Below are 20,718 nucleotides of genomic sequence, written 5' to 3' on the forward strand. Positions count from 1 at the left end.
TCTTTAGTATTTGTAGTGTTCTGAGATTCTAAAGATAAAAATTCTTACTGGATACATGACCTGTGGTGCCCTTAAGTGATTCAATACAAAACAGGGCCTGTGTTTAGGCTACCCCTACATTTAAGCTTTCGGGAATGTTAGAAGCTATTTTGAATTGAATTAAAATAACTGATTACCTTTTTCATTAGAATGTTTTAATCACCATTACCTCCTGCTATCTAGGAGCTCTACTAACACAGGTGATTCATGTTACTTTTTATTTGAACTTGAAGCACTCTTCATTAACTACAGAAGACTAGCACCCCTCTAGAAGGCACAGTGCTGTATTTCAGAATAGCTTGTAAGCAGGTATGGGCACAGGTTCTCTTGATGGATCATAAATGTGGAATCCTGCTAAAGATGAACATTTCCATACAGAACATGGTCATGATTCTAGCTCAGTATCTGTGTTGCATTTCTTTTAACCGTGACCCTTAAGTGAAGGAAAATGATTTAAATATTTAGTTACAACTCTTTGCAGAAGTTCAAACCAAACTGATAAAATGCTCATTAATATTATATGTTTAGACAATGCCTATAAAAATCCATATTGTTAAAGATATACAATAGTGGATGAAGCAAAGTGAATACAATGTGCAATCAGAAAGGACAACACAGTAAATTAATTCATCTAAATCTACACCCACAAAACAAATTTTTAAAGCTTTTATCCATAAAGTCCTAGAATAATTTAAAAATGCACAACAGGCATACACTAGCATTCCTGAAGTTTTCGGAGAAGGGCTTTTTTAGTAGTTCATTAATACATCAGTCTATTTTTAAACAACTTAATGGGACTTGAGGGCAGAGAGCACCTTGCAGGATTTGGACTTTACATTTCTGTGTTTTCTTTTGATGCAGAAGAACCTAATCAGCAACAGCAGCAAACTAAAAACCACAGGATCTTTGTGAAGTGGTTTACGGGAGATGAATGAACCCTGAAGGTTTTCTTTTGAAAAAAATAGAGTTTGTAGTGTGTTATCTTTTCCAATTTGCATGAGTTCACCAGGTCTTGTCAGTTGATGGCACTTTGACACCTGAAGACTTTTAGAAAGGAACTATGTACAGACAATTTACAAAAACAAAACACAAACAAAAAAGAGCATATTTCTGTTTTGGTTTATACAAACAAATGTAACTTAATGGCTAGATATAACTTGTTAATTACTACTGTGCTGAAACCATGAATATAAAATTACTTAACATTTTCATACCTGCCATATATTTATCCAACTTTAGTGGGGGTTTGACACTATTTGTAGCTGTGGAAGAGTCACGGTGGGACCTTCTCTGATCTTGCATCCAGAAGGACTTTAGACCAGTCATTGACTGCAACAAGAGCTGCCATGCATATGTGGAGGACTGTAACATCAAGCTCATGTTGCTAGAGTAATTTAGCTGCCAAGGAACATTTATGCTACAGATTGTTACAATGAATAAGTATCAGAGGGGTAGCCGTATTAGTCTGTATGCTACCAGACTCCTCATTGTTTTCACGATGAATTACCACTTGTCTGGACTAAACAAAGGCCATCATTATCAACCAAAAGTGAACAGAGCTTGCTTGGATGAGGAACATAATCTTTCCTGAGGCTGTGTCTACACTACAGACTGTACAGCAGCGCAGCTGTAAGGTCTCCTGTGTAGTTGCTCTATGCCAGCAGGAGAGAGCTCTCCCGCCGGCATAATTAAAACACCTCCAATGAGCAATGGCAGATATGTCGGCGGGACATATCTCCTGCTGACATAGTGCTGTCTACACTGGTGCTTTTGGTGGTTGGGGTGTAGTTTTGCTGACAAAAAAGAGCTAGTGTAGACATAGCCTGAGAGTTACATTGTGCAAGGGGCTGAGTGCTGGCGTCAGTGGGACCACTCGTGCTTAAAGCTAAATTTAGGCTTAAGTGCTTTCTTGGATTAGGCCCAGAATGCCTAGCATCTTGCAGGATCAAGGTCTAAATGAAAATTAATGTGTTGTCTTAACCATATACTTCCTCTTCAGAAAAAGCCATTTATACAAGACATTTATTCTTAGGCTACAACAGTGGTAGTTATTTCCAACCCTGGAGAAAACACCATATCTCCACACACAGCGGAAGTGCACTTCAAAAAAAACAAATTTGAGTTTAACCTAATCACCAGAGCAAATATTTTGTTTTTAAAAAAGTGAGAGGAGATAAAATAATTGAAGGAAGTCACAACTTAAATTAAAAATTCTTAAAGCTCAGTGATTAAGTGCTTGCCATTAAAACCTACTGGACCCTCCTAGATTCTACATATGAACAATGTTCAAGTCATTTGTATAAACTAACTGCGAGTCATGGCTCATTTAAAAAGTTATGTTTCCCACCCTCACCCCCATAGCAGCCATCATGTTTTGTGCATGTTCTAGATACATTTGTATTTCCACTGAAGAACACTAGTTCAGCTATTTAGTTTGTGTGAAAACATGGAGGGTATTGAGCAGAAAAGATGGCATTGTTGCAAGTGTCATATGCTATGAAACTAGTAAGTATTAGATAAAATACATCTATTCACTCTGTTACTTCCTGGAACATTCTACAATGTTTATAATGTCCTTTTTAAAAGTTCTTAAATGGTTTGGGGCTTTTCTCCTTCAGAAATCTGGGTATAAAAGGAGCCCTAAAAAAGATGATAGTTATCTGAATGCATGGTGAAAATGAGGCAATGTTACAGAATTTGTACTGGATGAAAAAGAATGGGGATGAAGCTGGTTTAGGGCCACTCCACCCAGAGCTAGCTGTGCACCTTGCTGTTGGCTGAGGCAGCTCAGCCTGTGTGGTGCTTCCTCATGACCAAATGCCATTGTGATGTCCCCACTGTTGTTCTGGTTATCACTCTGAGGGAACTGCCAGAAACCCAGTATATGAGTAAGATCCATGGAGGGCATGTTAATAGATTCAACTGTTGTCACAGTCTCCTTGTGCAATATGTACTTGCCAGCATCGCCTGTACCCCCCGAAGAAGCTTCTTCCAGATTGACTTTGTGAGGTTCTGGTAAAGGCAGGTCCTCGAGCAAGTTCACATTATGAGCTTTAACATCCACTTCGATGGGTAGGTTTTTGAGGGATGCTGGTGCAAATGAGGTAGTACTCAGTTCATATTTGTTGTGCTGATGAAGATTCTGGTTGGTAGGAGATGGTTTAGAATGAGTGGCTGAGAGACTATCTACACAGCTCATCCTTAGCAAGTGAGGAGGTTCCAGAGGATGAGTAGACTGTAGGCTTTGTTGACAGTGAATATGTGGGCTGCTATACTCTTCTGCATCCAATGTGTTCAGAATCCCATGCTGCATAGAAGCCCTCTCAGGAAAAGAGGACAGGATACTGGCATCTTCCTTCAGTCTGAATGGAGAGAGAGGGTCAAAGAGACCCTGAAAGTCACCATTCTGCAACCTGCCCTTCAGCAGCTCTTGTGCATGTGTTTTCTTCATGTGACGAGTCAAGTGGTCCTTGCGCCCAAATCTCTGGGCACAAAACTGGCAGAAGAAGTCCTTGCAGCCTGTGTGAACCACCATGTGACGCCGCACATCTTTGCGGGTGTAGAAATAGCGTTCACAATGGTCACACTTATGTTTCTTTTCCTTGGTGCCACTGCCTGGCTTCCCTGCATGAGTTTTGAGGTGTTCTAACAACACTTCTGTGCCTCCGAACTCTTGGGAACACATCCTGCAGGTAAGGTCCCCACTGGTGGCTGCATGAAGAGCCAGGTGGCGTTTGTAACCCAGCTTGGTGTTGTACTTCTTCCCACAGTCTTCACACTTGAAGGCCATTTTGTTGGGATCGTGAGTCTGAAGGTGATTTTTCAGATGGTCCTTTCTGTGGAAGGTCTTTTCACAGTAACCACATTGGTGAGATTTCTGTGGAGAGTGGGTGGCCGAGTGCCTAAAACAGAAGAACAACAACATGTTTACGGAACTCATGCACACAAGTGGAATACAGCTTCAGAATGTGAAGGCACTTGCGCTCTCTAGGATAACAGTTTTGAAAAAGACAGACTCTATTAAATAGCAAACCAGTGGGTTTTTTATAGTCTGTAGAGTTAGATTAACATTACTGCAAAAAACACCTTTTTGAATAGCAATTATAAATTGTACTTGAGAGGCAGAGAATAGCTAGTGGCTACAACAAAGGACTGGGAGTTGGCATACCTATTGTCCTGCCACTGACTCGTTGGAATACAATGGGAAAACTCATTCATCCTCCCTGTGCCTGTTCTCTCATCTGTAAAAGGGGTATAACACTTACTCTCAAAAGTGAGGTGAGACGTAATCAATTTAATGTTTGTGAAGTGCTCAAGTTCCTTAAAAGAAAGGAGTCACATATAAGCCCACCTACTTGGGGCTCAGAATGGATAGTTGTAAGCAACACATGGCAGTGAATCTGTGTTTTTTCATGCACCTTGAACAGCATTTATTTAAATCTTAACATCCTGTATAGAAATGTGACCAATGGAGTTTGGCGAGTAGATGTCACTAGTGCCAAGAAAAGACCTCTTTTCCTCCCCACACTCCCACTGGGAAGGGCTGCTATCCCTTCAGGAGCTGTACCTTATCAGTTTATATTTGGAAATGAAAGCTTTCATGCATCCTGGCTGGGAACACCTGTAGGGACGCTCTCCTGTGTGAGCGTAAGTGTGGGCTGTGAGCTTTTCAACAGAAACAAATATCTTCCCGCAGAGTCGGCAGTGATAACTGTCTGGCTGCTTCACTTCTCTTTCCTTTGGTAGTGAAGACTGATCATTTCTCCATGTAGGCACAAACCTCACAATGGAATCGCAAACACTTCCTGAGCTGGCACAGGTAGACTTTGCACTAGGGGAACAGGAAATGGCCCCATAGCACTGGACAATGCTTGTGCCCAAGCCAGTTTCACTCAGTTTGCCTTTGGTTTTGCCCTTGGCTTTTAGAGGTTCTAATTTATTTGCTGCTCTGAAGCTGGTGAGAAGTGCTTTGTCTTTACTGGTGCATTGGTGAGATTCCAGCAGAGCTAAAGTCCCAAAAACGTTACTACAATTGGAGCATATCCAGGCGTCGGCACGCTCTCTCTGCAATGAGAACAGAAACAGTTCCCTCAGATTAACCATTACAAAGAGAGAGAGGTCACATTCTTCTCACCAGCCCTATGTCGTCTTTAGTCTTCCCAAGGCCTCTCGCTTCCCTTGGTGACAGGCACAGCTCGTAACTGTGCCACCCAAACTGGTGTTCAGTTGGAGACGTAGTAATCTTAGCTGTGTACAAGCATGAAAACAAATGATTGGGTAAATGATTATTTCCATGTTGTTGTCTGGTTTTTATTGCTATTCTAGTTCTCATTGAGCCTTGGGTGATTTTTTTTTCTCTGCGTAGTAAATTTCAGTGTCTCTTGCGCTTCCATAATAAGAACAAGCACAGTCACAGTTCCATAGTTAAGACTGAGTCAAGTTTTTCACTTAATTTTACACTGAGAGCATTCTGCAGTACTGCAGCTATACAGAAACCATGGGCCTGTGGGATTATTTTGCCAACAATGCAGAGTATGTATCTCTCTCTCTCTCTCTCTCCATAGAGACATGGAGAACAAAGAAAATAATGAGATGTAAAAGCTTTTGTGCTTTAACACTGGGTGGTGGGAGACAGGCTGTAACATGCAGCACATGTCTGACAAAGAGTTAGGACATAAGCTAGAGCAGTGAATGGGTGAGAGGACAACCTTAAGGATTGGTGTACTCAGTTTCCCAAGAATACGTGCCAGCATGTTAGCCTTTCCAAAGTTTACCTTTACATGCCAACACTGTATCGTGCTCTGTGTAGAGTACAAGTACCGTACAGAAAGTAATAGAGCTCCAGGTAATACTTTTTTCTTTTGCTATTTGATTGAAACTGTTAATTCAACGTTAGACTAGTTGACTATCATTTTCAGTCATGTGAACTGAGGCAAGGTGAGCAGGTAAGTTTTCTGAGATAAGGCCAGGTGTTGGCTTGGATGCAATCCTTGGACACTTACTGTTGTTAAAACTGGTGATAAAGCACAGCTATCAGACTCTTCTTTGATGACAACTGCAGAAGCTTCCATAAACTTGGCGTAATCTGCAGCATACCACACTTTTAATTCTGTGTGGGGTTCAATTGGCTGTGAATGGAAAAAAATCCCCAGTGTTTACTTGTATTGTCTGTTTCTATAGGAAACTTTTACATCTTATTTAAAACAGGTGATAGTCTAGTTGTTACCTTTACAGCAACTGTTTTCTTCATATCTGCTTAAACCATTGATAGCTTATGTGATGCTGTATGGAATATGGGTGACCATTTATAATATTATTGATACCAATATTATAAAATTGCAATGAATCTTACAAGATGCACCATGTAAGGTATCAGTGGAAAAGTTCTGATTTGCTAAGTATGATGACCTTGTTTTTTTAATTTGTAAGTTACAAATATGTATGATATATCTGCATCTCCAACCCGTGCTGTGTTTCTGGATGACATTGCTGAGGCTGATCTGTCTGGGACCATCTAACCTATTGGATGGCCAATCAAGGGCAATCAACTCTACAAAGAACCCATTTAGAGAAGCCAGGAGCTATGCCTATGAGTCAGCAAGACATGAGGGACATGTTGTGGACAGGGGATTACAAGAGCTCTTCCACGCCCATGAGCTTGGGTTTGGGACAGAAGATGTACAGGCCACATGGCAAAGGATATTGAAAGGCAGCTGCATCTTCTCCATTTTGTCTTCAATCCTGCTTCTCACCTCTGGAGTAATTTCTCTGCAAACTGAAGCTTTGAACAAAGGACTGATAGACCCATCCAAGCTTTGGATGTGTTCCAGAGGGACTCTACAAGCCGGCAAAGTCACCAGTTCTGCTAAGAACCTGATATATGATGTATGTATATAATTGCTTTCACCATTTAACGTGAAATCTCATCCTTTTCTAATAAACCTTTGGTTTTAGATACTAAAGGATTGGCTGGCAGTGTTGTATAAGTTCCAACCTAATATTATGTTATATTGGTGGCCCTTTGCGGGATCAGAAGAACATTTTGCTTAGTGACTAGAGTTTTAAATAACTTTTCACTTTACTGGACCTATTTGCTGTTTGGGAGCCAGAGACTAGAATTCAATAAAAGGAGCTGGGTGACGTTTTTTATTTTTTTTTTTAGCTTCTTGATAACCAGTGTGGGGGGCAGAAGCACAGTTTAGGGATAATCTGCTCTCCTTTTAGCAGCCTGCCCTGACCTTGGCATTTTCAAGGTGGGCTACCCTAAGCACCTTGGTTTACAGCCTAGTTTCAAAATTCAACTTTTTTTTTTTTAAACTACTATTCAGTGTGAGTTGAAAAATCAGTTATTTATTTGTACAATTCTTAAAGACCGGGAGGAGGAAATTTAACAAGTTATTGAGGTTAAGACCAAGGTAAATACTATGCATTATTATTGGCTAAAGATATGATAAATTACAGAAAAATACAGAGTGAGCAGCAGTAAATACATTAGCATTTCACTCTTTTATATAATTTCCATGCTCTGTGGAGGAAACAGCAAAGAAGATTGATGGCTGGGTCTTGTGCTACGTGTGACTTCTTTACATCAATATTTTTGTTCTTTCCTAGCATCAGTGTTAGACATGGGAATGATGTGGTAATACACACAAATTCTTAAGTGGTCAGATGGACTTTGATCATGGATGATGCTTATTTGCTTGTATGCTGTAGGATTTTTGTTTTAAAAATGTGTTGTAGCGATTTGTCATTCGTGGTGGTATTTCACCAAATTCTCTGTGTTCTCTAGTCACTCAATAGGCAAATGAGAGCTAAATAAGTCACTTAAACAAAAATTACATACATACATGTACATATACACATTTCGTAGCAGCAGATTTGTCTCATTGCAGTTTCCTTTCTTTGTTCCAAACTGAATCTTAAGGATCTTCATCTCTGTATTATAAAGGGGAGGGGAGGTGTCACCACTTTTTACCACTCTTAACAGACGTTATTTATGGTGTTCTTTCTCCTACCTGTAGGAAATAGCTTTCTCTGTGACCAACTCCATGGCTACTCTGTGAAGTAAACAGCAGGATGTGCTTTAGTGTAGCAAGTGGCCCTTTCTCTCCTCCAGGACAGTTCATCACACTCCCACAATACAGTGAGCAATGCTTTTCCTCAGAAGTGAGAGGAGCAAGGTCACTATTGAACCAGCCTCTCGTATGATGCAGAGTAGAGCTAGGCTGGTAAGACTCAATCCACCATACCACATTCTTCAAATTAGATGTGTGTGGCCAAATTTTCTGCTGGAGTAAATGAGTGCTGCTCCATTGAAGTCCATAGAGCAGCACTCGTTGACACCTGCAAAGAGTTTGGCCTGTAACATATAAATTATGCAAGAAAATATAGATAGGGTGACCAGATATCCCGATTTTATAGGGACAGTCCTGATTTTTGGGTCTTTTTCTTATATAGGCTCTCATCCCGATTTTTCACATTTGCTGTCTGGTCACCCTAAATATAGATTGACTAATTCATTATCACAGCCCTAATGCTTTTCCTTCAAGGTTGTCGATTAATCATAGTTAACTGATGCAATTAACTAAAAAAAAATCACGAAGAATTGCACTGTTAAATAATAGAATACCAGTTGAAATTTATTTAAGATTTTTGGGTGTTTTTCTACATTTTCAAATATATTGATTTCTATTACAACACAGAATACAAAGTGTACAGTGCTCACTTTATATTATTTTATTACAAATATTTGCACTGTAAAAATAAGATAGTATTTCTCATTCACCTCATAAAGTACTTCAGTGCAATCTCTTTATCATAGTGTGACTTACAAATGTAGATTTACTTTGTTATATAACTGCACTCCAAATCAATGTAAAACTTTAGAGCCCACAAGTCCACTCAGTCCTCCTCCTTGTTAAGACAAACAAGTTTGTTTACATTTACAGGAGATATTACTGACTGCTTCTTATTTACAATGTCACCTGAAAGTGAGACCAGGCATTCGCATGGCACTTTTGTAGCCAATGTTGCAAGGTATCTACGTGCCAGATGTGCTAAACATTCATATTCCCCTTCGTGCTTCAACCACCATTTTAGAGGACATGCTGATGATGCTTGTTAAAAAAATAATGCATCAATTAAATTTGTGACTGAACTCCTTGGGGGACAATTGTATGTCTCCTATTTTGTTTTACCTGCATTCTGCCATATATTTCATTTTATAGCAGCCTTGGATGATGACCCAACATGTTTGTTTTAAGAACACTTTCACTGCAGATTTGACAAAACGCAAAGAAGGTACCAATGTGAGATTTCTACGGCAAGATACAGCACTCGACGCAAGGTTTAAGAATCTGAAGTGCCTTCCAAAATCTGAGAGGGATGAGGTGTGGAGGATGTATTAAAAGAGCAACGCTCTGATGCGGAAACTACAGAATCCGAACCACCAAAAAAGAAAATCAACCTTCTGGTGGTGGCATCTGACTAAGATGATGAAAATGAACATGCAGCGGTCTGCTTTGCTTTGATGGTTATTGAGCAGAACCTGTCATCAGCATGAATGCATGTCTTCTGGTATGGAGGTTAAAGCATGAAGGGACATATGAATCTTTAGCGCATCTGGCACATAAATATATCTTGCTATGCCGGCTACAACAGTGTCACATGAATGCCTGTTCTCACTTTCAGGTGACGTTATAAACAAGACCTGGGCAGCATTATCTCCTGCAAATTGTAACCAAACTTCTTTGTCTGAGCGATTGGGTGAAGTAGGACTGAGTAGACTTGTAGGCTCTAAAGTTTTACATTTTATTTTTGAATTCAGATATTTTTTGTACATAATTCTACATTTGTAAGTTCAACTTGCATGATAAAGAGATTGCACTACAGTACTTGTATTAGGTGAATTGATATATACTATTCCTTTGGTTTTTTACAGTGCAAATATTTGTGATCAAATAAATATAAAGTGAGCACTGTATACTTTGTATTCTGTGTTGTAACTGAAATCAATATTTTTGAACATGTAGAAAACATCCAAAAATGTTTAAATAAGTGCTATTCTATTATTGTTTAACAGTGCGATTAATTTTTTTAATCGCTTGACAGCCCTAAAAAGCATTTGTTTGTGCTTTCCAAATCATGATAATACTCCTGGTTTTTACTTGTATGGCATAGATGTAATCTTATTTTGTATAAAATCACAAAAGTACTGTGGATTGCTCCAGAATTCTGAACACAGAACTATTATTCACCTCTACAAGACAATGTGACAATCTGTTACATGTTATCACCTGTCCCTTTTTACACTAACGTTCTTACGTAGCCAAATACCAGTAATACTTCCATAGCACTGTATATCTTGCAAGAATTAGTTAATGCTTGTAAAGTGCTTTTAACACTCTTGTGAAGTAGGTAAGTATTAATCCCATTTTACAGATAGAGAAACCGAGATAAATTAGTTAAATAACTTGCCTAAAGTCACACAGAAAATTCGGGGCAGAGTTGGTATTAGATATTGTGAGTTCCTGACTCTTAGGCCTCTAAAGTATGCCATCTTTAGACATGATATACAGTAGCTCAAGTAAAATATAGTTAATAAAAAATGTGAAACAAGAAAAATGTCACATTTACTCCATTACTAGAAAATCTTATTTGTGAGATGGCAAGAGAATAAAATTGCAGTCTTATAATAAACTAAGATGTACAGCTGCTGTAGTCTTAGGATCCATTTTATAGTGGTCAAAACAAGAAACAAAGCCAAGAAGCAAGGTGCTATATTTCATTTTCAGAGTTTCTCTCAGAAACTGGTCACCTTGCAACAGGATCACAGTGCTAGAAATTCTGAAAAGTAAGTCTCCAACTAAATCACTGTTCTTGAGTATAGTATTCAGTATTGTAGAGCTTTCAAAGTTTTCTGTTTAGTATCCAGTTTCTGAGCAACTGGTCTCCCACAAGTTGTTTCATTATATAACTAAGAAAAGAAAGGTAGTGTTTGTCCTTTCCCGAACAAAGCTGTGCTGGATGTAATACTGCTAGAGCAAGCTCATCACAAACCAATTCAGATTTGAAAAATATTTTTATAACATCCATGCTTAAACTACAATTATCAACCATGCTATTTGAGTTGTTTTTACCACCACTATCTATCATTTTCTTTCCTATCCTTTGCAGCAGATTCCATAACACATTAAGTCTAGTCAGAAAGCGGCCTGTTCGATTGTACATTAATGTTATGAAGAGGGGTGTGTAATGGAGAGGAGGTTACTTAAGTATAATCAGCCTCTCATCTATAATGAGGTGAGCTAGTCTCCTGAGTTTTTGGTTACAGTAAACTATCATTTGAATGGTAGTAATGTGAGGTGGTGCAGCCTTAACTACCTTAACAGTTGTGAAGTAGACTTCTCCAGCGTACTGATAGGCTACAAGGGTCTGTTCTTCCTGGTTCCGGGCGAGTCGGACAAACATCATCCAGTTACCAGTGTCTTCATTGGGAGCATCCAGAAAGTACTTTCCATCATCTTTCAATACCTGAAGAAAAAGGAGTGAGGGTATGGGAGAAGGCACGAGTTATAACAGAGCTGTGGAAAGGAACACACTAACCTGTTTTTTGTTGAATCTGAGTCAGGGACAATGCTTTTTATATATTTTTTTCATACAAAGATGTTTTTAAAAACAAAATAAGTGATTTTTAAATGAGCCAACTGGGGGGGGGGGGAAAAGGTTAAGACTGTACAATTTCTGAGGGGCCCAGGCATAGAAGTAACCAGGTATTTGTTTGAAATCTGTAATTACAGGTTCTATTACTTGACAAATAATTTTAGAAAGATAATATTTTAAGGTTTAAGCACAAGCAGACAGGGAGAAAGATAAGCTTTGAACTGTAATGCATTTCCAAAGTGCTTGATATCTCAATCTTAAATGCTGTACTGAAGTTTTGTTTTGCATGGAAAAATAATATAATTCACATAAGTCTAATGGGATAACATCCAGTATATTGCTATTTATTTCAACATTCATCCCTCTTGACTGACCACATGCTGTATTCCCATAACAATAAGGAAGTCATACTAATGAATGACAATGCCTGGAAAGTCTCTCATTCTCTCAGCTTCACTTTATTCCTTTTAGTTGGAAAAAGAAAGGAATGTGTTGGGCAAGAGGCTTCAGACCTGCTGCCAGGATGTCACCCTTCAGTGACATACACTGAAAGATGGATTGTCTTGCTGTAGTGGTATGTCCACAGCCAGTATGTTGATACTACATACACAAATATGCCATTTATCGGCTCCACTGGTCATTTGAAAGCTCTTGAGAGTTAAGAAGCAATTATGTGGAACACCCTGCCTTTCCATCGCCTTTGGGAGCTTTCCATCTAACACTGCGGTTGCTGATGAAAATACATTTCTGCTGCATAAATGCTGGTCTCAGTCACACTCAGGATTCTGGCAGACAGAAGACAAAACTCCTGCTGTTGTGCTAGAAGAAATTCAGGGTAAAGTCTTATGCTCTCTATCTCATGAGGTAACTCATCAGCCATTTAGAATATAAATCTTAAGATAATTAAGGGGATAGAGGGATTGACAGAGGAAGGGGCAGGGGGAATTGTGTAAAGCTTGGTTAAAAGACAGCTAAGAGGAGGAAACTAGCAAGTGTTTGATTCACTCATACTGGCATAGTTGTTATAAATTATACTCTCGGCCCCAGTACAGGTTGCTGTATCTGGAGCGGGGGCAGAGGTGGGCAGATGTTTGCACTGTCAACCTCCCAAAGGGATTCCATCGGAGGACAGCTTTAACTTGCTGGCAGAGGTCTATAGGCAGCCTTTGCTAGTGGGGTTCCTACCGGGTGCATTGTATCAGCTATTGTTGGTCACTTTCAGGGCTGCACTGGTTGTCTATGGGCCTGTGGGGGTAGCAAATGTCCTATGCCAATGCAACCCTTCCCTAGGCAGATGGCTAGGCTAGCAGGGGATAGTGTAATCCAGAAGGGAATCAAGGCGAATAACTGTAACAAGTATTGTTAAAATTTAAATAAAGGTGTGCGTAATTAGGATGGTACATGAGGTATACCTAGATACAACTTTAAGATGCATATTATTTATTTGCATTGTGGAAGTGCCCAAAAGCTCTCATCATTGTGCTGGGCACTCTACAAACTCATAGGAAGACATGGCTAAATAGCGTACAACCAAAATAGACAAGACAACAACAAATGATATAAGCAATGTGGCAAAGGTTGTGTGTCTTGTGGTTTACGTTCAAAAATATTTGCCCCCTTTTATCCTGTTTTCCTCACTGAACAGGTGCTTTAACCAGTTGCTGCCACTATTGCTGACTCACCCACAGAAAAAGATTAATCTTTGGTGAGAGTGGGTTGTTTTTTTTATATAAAGTCAAATGGTGCCTGGATTACCAGTTAGTGAAAATATAAAAGGAGAGATTTTGCCAAAGCTCTACCTGTTCTCTCCTACCTTCTGGAAAAATTTCCTAACAGCAATGACTGAGGAATAACACTCCCAAGGAACTAGTAGAAAACCCTGGCTATAGCCATTTTAAAAATAGATTGGACAAATTCTAGATGGGGCAAATACAAGCCAGCACCTCAGCATTACACTAGAGGATCAAATTGGTCTGCATCATATATTATGTTTGTATCAGATTATGCATCATTAGATCAGAATTGGAAAACCAGTTGTCCAATTAAAGTTACACTTACCTGAAAACCATGAAACTTTGGACATGACTGCATGTGCAGTATGAATACTCTTGCCTATGAAACTTGAATAGGAAAAAGAGAGATGCTTATGCCACTTAAAAAAGAAATAAATAAAAAATTGAAATATTACAAGCCCTCCTGCAATAGCTTGAAACCCAGCAAAGAAAATCCTCCAAAGCCCAGCTGAACCTCTGAGTTCATTACCTGTAGAACTAGCCTGTTGTCATCATAGTGGGTAAGTTTTGTAGATAGTTTCCCAACATAAGGACCAAACTGTGTTCTCTTCTGTATAACTTTCTTAGCAAATACTCCAAGGACTGTGAATAAAAATAAGACCAGTTTAAGAAGAATATGCACATCATGATCTAAATCCCAAATAGCTTCAACTGAGGGAAATGAACAAGTGTAAAATAGGATGCTCACATAGAATTCTTCTCCTAGACTCAGGCTGAGCAATAAATCAGGCAAGTACCTCTAATGCGGGGGTTCTCAAACGGGGGGTTGTGACCCCTCAGGGGATCACAAGGTTATTACAGGGGGGCCCTCGAGCTGTCAGCCTCCACCCCAAAACATCACTACCTCCAGCATTTTTAATATTTTTAATAAAGTTTTGAATTTATAAAGGGGGTCACACTCAGAGGCTTTCTGTGAGAAAGGGGTCAGCAATACAAAAGTTTGAGAACCACAGCTCTAATGGGTAAAATTTTCAAAGTCACTTTTTAAAATGGGACTTGGGTGGTTTTGGAAAGTTTACCCAATGAGTCTAATTCATGATAAATTGCCAATTTTCCATATTAAACCGTGGGGCTAGAAGTATGGAACAGTCAGAATGACGTGAGTGTCAGCAGGGCTATTGTAAGCTGCTAAATATTCCTTCCCCACGGTTCTGCACCTTGGCATGTTTGCTGGAGAGGACAGCTTTGTCAATCAGTGTGTATAGCTAAGGAAGTACAAAGTAAGCTATCTTACATGTTCCATTATTCCCGCATATTAAGATTGATAGTACTGCACAGAAGACCTTCATATTCTGCAGTACTAGCGAGGCAGAATTAGAGTTATATAACAATCATTGGGGAATAGCTGTAAATTAGCAAGGAATTTCTAATTCCCCCTCTCTCTCCAAACTCCAACAAACTACCTTGTTGCCTGAAAGAAACAATACAATCTTTCTACAATGCTGACTTCAGATTCTGAAAAGGTGAATTGTACTGAACCTTCATATGCCCTCTGAATTTTGTTTCTTTCATCTCTTTCCCCCTTTGCACGCCTATGTCACAATTAACTGAGGTACCTATAGAAAGGGCTACAATTTTGTCATGGAGGTCATAAATCATGAATTTGAATAAAATCCATGAAAACTTGGAAATGGTTGTAGAAATACATTTGATGAGGCCCCCAAACCAAGAGACATTCTCACCAGGTGCACAGGATCACAGCACTGCTCAGGTTTGGCCTGTCTGCCCCTCCGTCTCCATCAGTGGCAGGTTCTGGGACTTAATTTTCTGTTGAGCCCAGCTAAGATAGGCTGTTTAGAACTATTTGAACAAAATGCCACCTCTAAGTTACTTATGAAAACAAGCCGTGTTGGTACCTTTTCGTCGCTTCTTTCCCAAGCCATAGCTGAAAGAGCTCCGATACTTACTCTGTTGGTTCCCAGCTCGCAGCTCCAGCACTCGCAAAGTGAGGTAGTGAGGTAGGGTAAGGCGGGCTCGACTGGGAATAACCCTGTCTTTAACCCTGATGAGTGGTCCATGGAGTTTACATTCTCCTATAAGGCTTTTGCTGCAGTCCTCACACCCTATAAGCCAAGAAGAAAGTTCCCAATTACAAAAGTAATGTACTATCCCACTATTCCCAAGAAGTTGGGAATGAAAAGGAGACTGCAAAATAACACCTTATAGCACTGTTCATACTGGAGGATCCCAAAGCCCTTTGCAAACTTAAACTGATACACTAGCTAAATACAGGGCCCACTTCACCCTCAAATGCAATGCAGCCACCTCAGGAGAGACGTACCACAAAACAATTTCTACATTTCCATGGACATAGAATTTGCCCAACAATTTTCTGCTACCATGAAACTTGTCACATCTAACCCCTCCTTTAACTCTCAGCGTATGTCTACACTACAATAAAACACCCGTGGCTGGCCATGCCAGCTGACTCAGGTTCGGGCTTTGAGGTTATAAAATTGCAGTGTCAATGTTCAGGCTCAGGCTGGAGCCCAGGTTCTGGGACCACAAGCTGAAATCAGATGACAAGGTTGTTTTTTATTGCTGTGTAGACACACCTTCATATGCCAAAGCAGGGAAGGGAAAGCTTGCGAATCCGTGCAACACTTCCTCTACCTGATCTCATGCAAAAGGAGCACAGGCCAGCACTGCTCCTAACCCAGTGGTCCCCAAACTTTTGAGGTCCATGCCCCCCACCGCCCCTGAGCCTGGGCCAGGAGTGGGGCCATGGCTTTGGGGGCAGAATGCGGACAGGGTTAAGGGGGCCCTGGCTGGGGCTGCAGCTGGAGGTGGATCTGGGGCCAGAGCCGCAGCCAGGGTTGTGGCTGGAGCCACAACTGGGCTGTGGTGGGGGCCAGCAATCCGGCCCTGTGGCCAGGTGCGACTCCACTCCTGACCTTGCCCCCAGCCTCACCCCCGGGTTGGGAATGGAGCCGCGGCTGACGCTGGGGACGGGGAGAGGCGCACATGAGGCCAGGAGCCCGGGATGCGGCTGGGGGCTGGAACGGATCAGAGCAGGGGGCAGGGTGGGGCTGTGTGGAGCTCCTTCCCCAACCCCATGGGGGCTTGCCCGGGCCCTACGGTGCCTCCCTGATGGTCCTTCGTGCCACACTTTGGGGATCTCTGTCCCAAGCTCTAAAGACTAATGCTGCAGGGTCCTATCTCATCACAAATACATTTTCTCTGCATTAGCAGCTGCATCGAAAAACTGGGAAAGAATTTCATCCATCCACTTACGTGCCCAACCTATGTGTGCATGTAAGGATTCTTCACCCTGCTGGCTCTTTCGATCAAGACTAAGAAGAAAATGTGCTGCCTGCTGCATCACCAACAAATTGCCCTGAAGCACTTGGCTTCAGGACCCAGCCTGATCACTTGCTTGGCTTGATCGATCTTAGCACAAAATAGTTATACTGCATACTAACATAATACAGCTGCACGTGTCCCCCTGACCTCTCACAAAAAACATACATAAAATGAGAACTAATTAAATCAAACTACTTTGGAAAATGTTGTGCTATTTTTGGATTTTTTATGTCTGTACCTTTATGGATATGATTGTTTCCCCTGTTTAGGGTGGCTTACTGCATAGTGTTGCTAGAATATTTTGGCATGTAATTCAAGAAAACATCCTTTTTTTTGGACTATAAAATTACAGTTAGACTAAAGTGGTTTAGAAAAGATTCTGGGGGTACTTTGGAACATATGTCCCTCAAAAGATTGGGTATTTTGAGTACTGAACCGCATTAGAAACAGGCAACTGCCATCAAAAAATCAAAGCAGATTAATCAAGACATTTATTTAGATCAGTTTAGCACTTGTCTGCCTTTGTTTATGGTTTCAGAGTAACAGCCGTGTTAGTCTGTATTCGCAAAAAGAAAAGGAGGACTTGTGGCACCTTAGAGACTAACCAATTTATTTGAGCATGAGCTTTCGTGAGCTACAGCTCACTTCATCAGAGAGACATAATGAAAAAGATAAATCTGTTATTCTGGAACATAAATACAGTTTGATGTGAAAAACAATTAGTTTCTCCAAGTGCTGAGATTTGTAAGTGAGGTCCATGTTTAATATTTTATACTAATGAGTGTAAATCAAATTTTCAGTGCAGCGTGTAGCTGTTAAGCTCTAACTCATGTCAAGATCAGCAAGAAATGTGTGGCTGAAAGCCTGTGAACCACTTTAGAAATGGGCACTTAGTTAATACCATAGAAACAAGCTTACTGCCACGGTCTCTAGAATTCAGGTGAGAACTATTCTTACAATGAATAAAACTGTCCTTTTTTAAGGAGCTACAAGAGGCACACGGATGAATGATCAAATCTGTATAAGGCCTGTGTTCTTATGCACCACAAGAGACTATTTTCACTCTCTTTTTTTCCCAGACAGCATTATCTTTAAAACAAATCCTGCTACATGAACCTTTCATTTCAGTCCATTTTAAAAGACCGATCAACAGTATTTAGGCAGGTTTCAGAGTAACAGCCGTGTTAGTCTGTATTCGCAAAAAGAAAAGGAGTACTTGTGGCACCTTAGAGACTAACCAGTTTATTTGAGCATGAGCTCTCGTGAGCTACAGCTCACTTCAGGCAGTTATACTCAAACCTTAAACTTTTCAATTTTAAAATCACTTTGTTTACCAATATTTAATATAGTCCCTTTAAAGGGTATAGTTAACATTAAAGTGCTATAATATGTTGTTCAAGAAGATCAGGAAAACAAGCTATGACCTTTTGTTCAAATTTTCCAGATACTCACTTTCTATATGCATTACAAATCACCTATCAGTGTTATAAACAAACCAGTTCCAAGAGATTAGTTAAACTCTAAACAAGTTTTTCTGATTTGGTTAACTTCCAACTTAACTATGCTGGTGGACTATGCAGCTGTGCTCAGTAGAGAATTCTGCATACCAACGGTGAAAGTACATTCCGAGATGGTGGGAAGGAATCAGAATATTTTAAGATGCTGAATTGTACAATAAAAATGAGCACTTGCATAGTTAAAAATTCCAGTGCATCTTGGCTATGTGTCAAAAGAGATTTTTAGATCCTATGCAGGTTCTGCCCAAATCTGAACTTCATTAATATTTGAGATTTTAGCTTTTTAAATTACAGCCTATTTCATTTCTTTAACACTTAGAATACTAGCTTTATCAGACTTCTGAGGAGGATGTGTCTATAATACATGCAGTATTAAATAAAAACTCCAAAGTAATTACATAATTTTGAAATCAATCAAATTCTGCCCTCTGCTAATTCCTACATAGTTCCTTTTCAAATCAAATGGAACCACACATGCCTTCAAAAGCAGAATCAGGCCCAATAACTAACTAAAATGGAAAGCTTAGGCCAAAATTCATATTTAAGCACCTAAATAAAAATGTCCTGACTTCTTTGAGGTTCTAAGTCCCCAAAACTCCAATTTATTTCAGTGGCAATTGTGGGAGTTCAATATCTCTGAAATTTACAGTATTGCCAATCCCAAGCATTCAAAAACTCATAAACCATGACTGGCTAAAAAAAATCATTAGACTTTAATAAATAACAGATTAGGATCTTTTTTAATTTCCATCATGATGTTTAAACTTTCAAGGTTCATGTTTTCCAGTTAGTTTTGGCATTATTGAGGGCTAGAAACCTACTTTTGTTTTGTATTTTAAATGAAAGCTGAAATTCTCACATATTCAATTATTCCAAAAGCTGGAGCTACAGAAAAATTACCAAAAATCATGAGACTCATGATTAAAAATCACAAGTGTTATCAACAGTGAAATTAGGCCATTTTTATTCAGGTGCCCAAGTATGGACTTTGAGGCCTATCCTTGGACACTAGACTTGAAAATGATGGCCTAAAAAAAAAAAAAAAAAAGATTTAAGTGACCTAACAATGAATTAGGAAGCCACTATTTGGACAACCAAATAACTGTAGTTGGGAGGGGGTGGGGGTAAGAAGTGGTAACTCAGCATGAGACAGGTTAAAAACTTTGAATGGATATTAAAGCACTGGGAAGGGGGAAAAAAAACCATAAACAAAACCAGATAAATAACTTAGTTTTACAACATCACTGAAAGCCTCTTCTTGCCTCTCTCACTTTCCTATGACAGGTTTCAGAGTAGCAGCCGTGTTAGTCTGTATCTGCAAAAAGAAAAGGAATACTTGTGGCACCTTAGAGACTAACAAATTTATTTGAGCATAAGTGTTTGTGAGCTACAGCTCACTTCATCGGATGTATGCAGTGGAAAATACAGTGGGGAGATTTATATACACAGAGAACATGAAACAATGGATGTTACCATACACACTGGGCCATTTCCAGCAGCTGACAAGAACGTGTGAGGAACAGTAGTGGGGGGCGGGGGGGAAAATAAACATGGGGAAATAGTTTTACTTTGTGTAATGACACATCCACTCCCAGTCTTTATTCAAGCCTAAGTTAATTGTATCCAGTTTGCAAACTAATTCCAATTCAGCAGTCTCTCGTTGGAGTCTGTTTTTGAAATTTTTTTTTGTTGAAGATTTGCCACTTTTAGGTCTGTAATCGAGTGACCAAAGAGATTGAAGTGTTCTCCGACTGGTTTTTGAATGTTATAATTCTTGACGTCTGATTTGTGTCCATTTATTCTTTTACGTAGAGACTGTCTAGTTTGACCAATGTACATGGCAGAGGGGTATTGCTGGCACATGGTGGCAGATATCACATTGGTAGATGTGCAGGTGAACGAGCCTCTGATAGTGTGGCTGATGTGATTAGGCCCTACGATGGTGTCCCCTGAATAGATATGTGGACATAGTTGGCAACGGGCTTTGTTGCAAGGATAGGTTCCTGAGTTAGTGGTTTTGTTGTGTGGTGTGTGGTTGCTGGTGAGTATTTGCTTCAGGTTGGGGGGCTGTCTGTAAGCAAGGACTAGCCTGTCTCCCAAGATCTGTGAGAGTGATCTACAACCTATCGTCCTTCAGGATAGGTTGTAGATCCTTGATGGTGCGCTGGAGAGGTTTTAATTGGGGGCTGAAGGTGATGGCTAGTGGTGTTCTGTTATTTTCTTTGTTGAGCCTGTCCTGTAATAGGTAACTTCTGGGTACTCTTCTGGCTCTGTCAATCTGTTTCCGATGAAGTGAGCTCATGAAAGCTTATGCTCAAATAAATTTGTTAATCTCTAAGGTGCCACAAGTACTCCTGTTCTTTTCACTTTCCTATGCTGCCCTTCCTGCATCTAAGAATGAGTCA

The 20,718-nt window shown here is 40.0% G+C and overlaps 1 protein-coding gene across 2 annotated transcripts in view; it reads right to left on the reverse strand.

The window, feature by feature from the left end:
* Positions 1 to 728: 728 nt before the first annotated feature.
* PLAGL1 (PLAG1 like zinc finger 1) overlaps positions 729 to 20,718 on the reverse strand; it is a gene marked incomplete at its 3' end in the record, with an annotated part of 81,587 nt that continues 61,597 nt past the window's right edge. The window contains exons 3-9 of one of the 2 annotated variants that reach the window (XM_084624379.1): positions 15,401 to 15,556; positions 13,963 to 14,075; positions 11,422 to 11,571; positions 8,055 to 8,096; positions 6,042 to 6,167; positions 4,607 to 5,103; positions 729 to 3,941 (exon numbers count right to left, since the gene is read on the reverse strand). In XM_084624379.1, coding sequence (XP_084480505.1) covers positions 2,696 to 3,941; positions 4,607 to 5,103; positions 6,042 to 6,167; positions 8,055 to 8,096; positions 11,422 to 11,571; positions 13,963 to 14,075; positions 15,401 to 15,556 — 2,330 coding nt within the window. The remainder of the gene's footprint in view (positions 3,942 to 4,606; positions 5,104 to 6,041; positions 6,168 to 8,054; positions 8,097 to 11,421; positions 11,572 to 13,962; positions 14,076 to 15,400; positions 15,557 to 20,718) is intronic. The other variant, XM_084624380.1, reaches the window with a different exon arrangement.

This window comes from Lepidochelys olivacea, assembly GCF_965140295.1.
Source record: "Lepidochelys olivacea isolate rLepOli2 genome assembly, chromosome: 3".
NCBI classification, from domain to species: domain Eukaryota; kingdom Metazoa; phylum Chordata; order Testudines; family Cheloniidae; genus Lepidochelys; species Lepidochelys olivacea.